General features: G+C 53.7%; 1 protein-coding gene across 1 annotated transcript; it reads left to right on the top strand.

Moving 5' to 3' along the window:
- Window positions 1-509: 509 nt before the first annotated feature.
- On the top strand, window positions 510-2,238 carry LOC122369713. Its single transcript, XM_043344631.1, has one exon. The coding sequence runs from the start codon at window positions 585-587 to the stop codon at window positions 1,818-1,820; it is 1,236 nt and encodes a 411-aa protein (XP_043200566.1). The 5' UTR covers window positions 510-584; the 3' UTR covers window positions 1,821-2,238.
- Window positions 2,239-3,396: the final 1,158 nt, after the last annotated feature.

Here is a 3,396-nt window from a genome sequence, read left to right as displayed (position 1 = left end):
CGAGCAAAAGGTGTGCGTCATATATAGGTACACTGTACAACGTACGTACATACGTAGCATGTTGCATGGAATGAAAAAAACATGAGTCACCTGCAATAATTATGAGATCACGGTGGTCGCTCCTTTTCCTGAGGCTCAAACTTCAAATGAAAGTCACTGGTGACTTCAGTTTCAAAAATTTATCGCATAGCTGTGTGCTGCTATCTGACACCGGCTTCGGCCATACCCAAGACCAGTTACCTTGCATTATCATTCATCGCTATACCTACTTTGTAAATGTTGGACAATGAGTTACGCCACGAGTCCATAGACCGCATACCGCCACTCATCGCCTATGATCTGCCGCGCGAACTGGCTCCTACCTCTGTCGCGTAACACAACGAGTCTCTCGGCGCTCATTGGCTGCGGTCTTAGTATGACGTCATGACGGCAACGGGCCAACCTATCAGAGCATCGAGAGTTTTCCCGACTGTGATCGTCAGTTCCCGGCCATGAATGACTAGTACGGTGGCGTGACGTAACCCGTGCTCCCGATCTTTCTCAGCCACTCCAGGCACTAACGCGTCGGCTGATATAACCGGCGGATGAAAGCGATCTGCAGCAGAACTTACCGTGTTGGAGGACTGGAGGGGTCTATTGTAGCGATACAAGCGAACATGCCTGTTACTTTTTTCGTCGAGCCCAGTCGGCTGCCGTCGTGGAGCCCCTGGAGCGAGTGGCTCGAGTCTGGAGCCCGCCGGGAGCCGCGCTGTCTATGGCTGCGGCGGCCCGCTCTGAAGAGGGGTCCCGAGCTGCCGCTGCAGCTGCAGGGACCGGGCGGTAAGCGGGTGTGCTGCCGGCCCGCCGCAGAGTCTGACGGCTACCGGCAGGTGGTCGACGTGGCCGGCTACCGTCCGGACGAGGTGCGCGTCCGGCTGTCGGCCGACGGCCAGGTCACCGTGTCCGCCTGCCACCGCGAGCGCTCCGACACCGGCTTCAGCCACAGCAGGATGGTGCGCCGGCTGAGCCTGCCGCAGCACGTGCGGGCCGACCAGCTCAGCTCGCGCTGGACGCCGGCCGGCCAGCTGGTGATGGAGGCGCCGGCCGCCGAGCCCAGCGAGAGGTGCGGTCGGTGCCCTCGTGACCAGCGGAAGGTCATCGTGGTGCCCGTCACCTACGATACTCCGGCCTTCAAAGAAGGGGAGGAAAAGACCGCTGAGGAGGGTGAGGAGACTGAGGAGAGCCGTACTGAGAAGACCTGCACCGACCAGGAGGAGGTCCAAGGGGAGCAGGCGCACGAAGGGGAAGCTGAACAGTCTGACGGACCGGACGTGGCTGTAGATGTTGAAGCGGCTGCTGAAGATAAAGAGAATCCGGAGATGAGCTCAGAGAGCGCGGAGAACCCCACAGAGAAGTCTCAGGACGATGTCTTCGAGCCAGCTGAGGCTGCGCCTGTCGAGCCCGCTCCCTCCGTTGCTGCTGCCGATGAGCCAGCCGAGGTCGTTGACCTGGAGGCCGAGGCGGCCGCCCGGCAGGAGGACGTGCCGGTGGCGGTGCGGTCCGGGTCGCCGGCCTCCGAGTGCGGCCAGAGTAGCGTGCTGGCCTCGGTGGATGTGAGCAGCTTCCTTCCGGAGGAGGTGGAGGTGCGCGTCAGCGGCCGCCACCTGGTCATCGAGGCCGTGCACGAGGAGACGGCCGGGGACGGCGGCAGCTGCCAGCTGCGGCTGGCGCGCCGGCTGCCGCTGCCGACACACGTCGACCCGGACCTGGTTACGTGCCGGCTGACCCGGGCCGGTCAGCTGCTGCTCGAGGCGCCCGTCACCCCGGCGCCCGGCGCGTGATGCCAAGCGAATCTTTGGTGACGAAAGGTGTTAGTTCTGAATGAATTTTGCGTGATATTTATCAGCGGTGTTCGTGTGTGCTATTGCTCATTGTGTGCACGGTGGTATCTGAAAAAGCTGTGTGGTGTTAGACTGCACAATGGATGAGATAACACCATGGATGGATGGACCATGGTGAGGGTATTATTTCATCCATGACTGCACATTCCAAGACCGCCAAGACGTAACATGTGGCTGTAAACTGAACGATGTCCAGTGAACATTCCATTACATATTTCACACGGGCATTGTAACATTAACGGGTGTGTCTTACAGCTGCACTCTGGTATATTCCGCGAATCTTAAATGCTTTGCTTTGCATTTATAAATTGTAGAGATGTCACGACTTTCGGGTTATATAAAGAAAAAATACAGGCCTGAATGACATTTTTTGGCTTGGTTTTGTTTTTACTGTGTAATGACTGGAGATCTGCAGTTTACACTGACAGTGAGCTCCTTGTCAGTTGTCGTTCATACAGGCAGGGCCTTCACTAAATCTTAGCATTCCTCGGGGATGCTTGCTGCAGTGGGGACTTCAAAGCTTACAAACAACCATTAAGATTCCGCAGGTTATGGTGAGAAAATATGTATGTACACACACAGGAAATACGCATCAGCAGTGGCGTAGCCAGAAATCGGCGAAAGGGGGGCCATGGTGCTCGAGGGGGCGACTTTGTCCCTTGAGAGGGGCGCCATTGTGAGCTAGTGTCAGGGGCGTCAGTCTAAAATGTAACGTCATATATTCAGGTATGATTTACTAGGTGTTGCAAAATACGAGGATAAGAACCAGGTTTCGCTGTTTTTTCCATAAAATCCGATTAATGCAATTTGCAGCCCGGTGTTTATTTTATCAAAAACCTTGATCTTTATGCATATTTAGCGCGATATAGGAAACGAGCTCAGGCTACGGACATTTTATACTCAAAATACGCACCCATGCGAATTCGAAAAGGTAAAATACACGTTGATCGATAGGCACAATTTTTATTCTTTGAAAAAAAAAAATACAGGTTCACTCACTGATCCAAAGTGACCTGTGAACTGTAGCCTCTGGTCAACCGGAGTGGCCGTGCTTAGAATCTCAGACCGCACGTATGTAGGATTCACGCTGCGACTAATTGCCTAAATTGAGTCAAGGAAAGACTTGAACATTTACGACTATGATATCCACCATGAGATCCAAACTCATTATCATATACCAGCAGCGACTGCAGTCAGAGGCGACCGAACGCTGACACGTTCTGGATTTTTTTTTTCTCCACAAATCACCTTTACCATTCGATGTCTAGTGCGCGAAGCCCCTACTTGTGGACATGCATGACTGCATGAGTGCCATATGGGTGAGGCGTGAGACTTTCCCATATAGTGACACGAAGTTTTATGATGTCTTCGGTCGACGTAGTCAATAGAAGATGACTTTTGATGATGAGTGTGCATGATCGACTTTGAATAAGCGCCATAGAGACTTGCTGATCTCGTTCACACGCGGTAAGGGGCAATCGAAAGAGCGTAAAAAAATAATGACGGAAAGACTTCG

The sequence above is a fragment of the Amphibalanus amphitrite genome, unplaced genomic scaffold, assembly GCF_019059575.1.
Source record: "Amphibalanus amphitrite isolate SeventyFive unplaced genomic scaffold, NRLGWU_Aamphi_draft 001065F_arrow, whole genome shotgun sequence".
NCBI lineage: Eukaryota > Metazoa > Arthropoda > Thecostraca > Balanomorpha > Balanidae > Amphibalanus > Amphibalanus amphitrite.
This window is presented reverse-complemented; position numbering and strand designations above follow the sequence as displayed.

Excerpts from the sequence above, each read along its gene's own strand:
- LOC122369713 (XM_043344631.1), top strand. The coding sequence starts at position 585 with ATGAAAGCGATCTGCAGCAGAACTTACCGTGTTGGAGGACTGGAGGGG.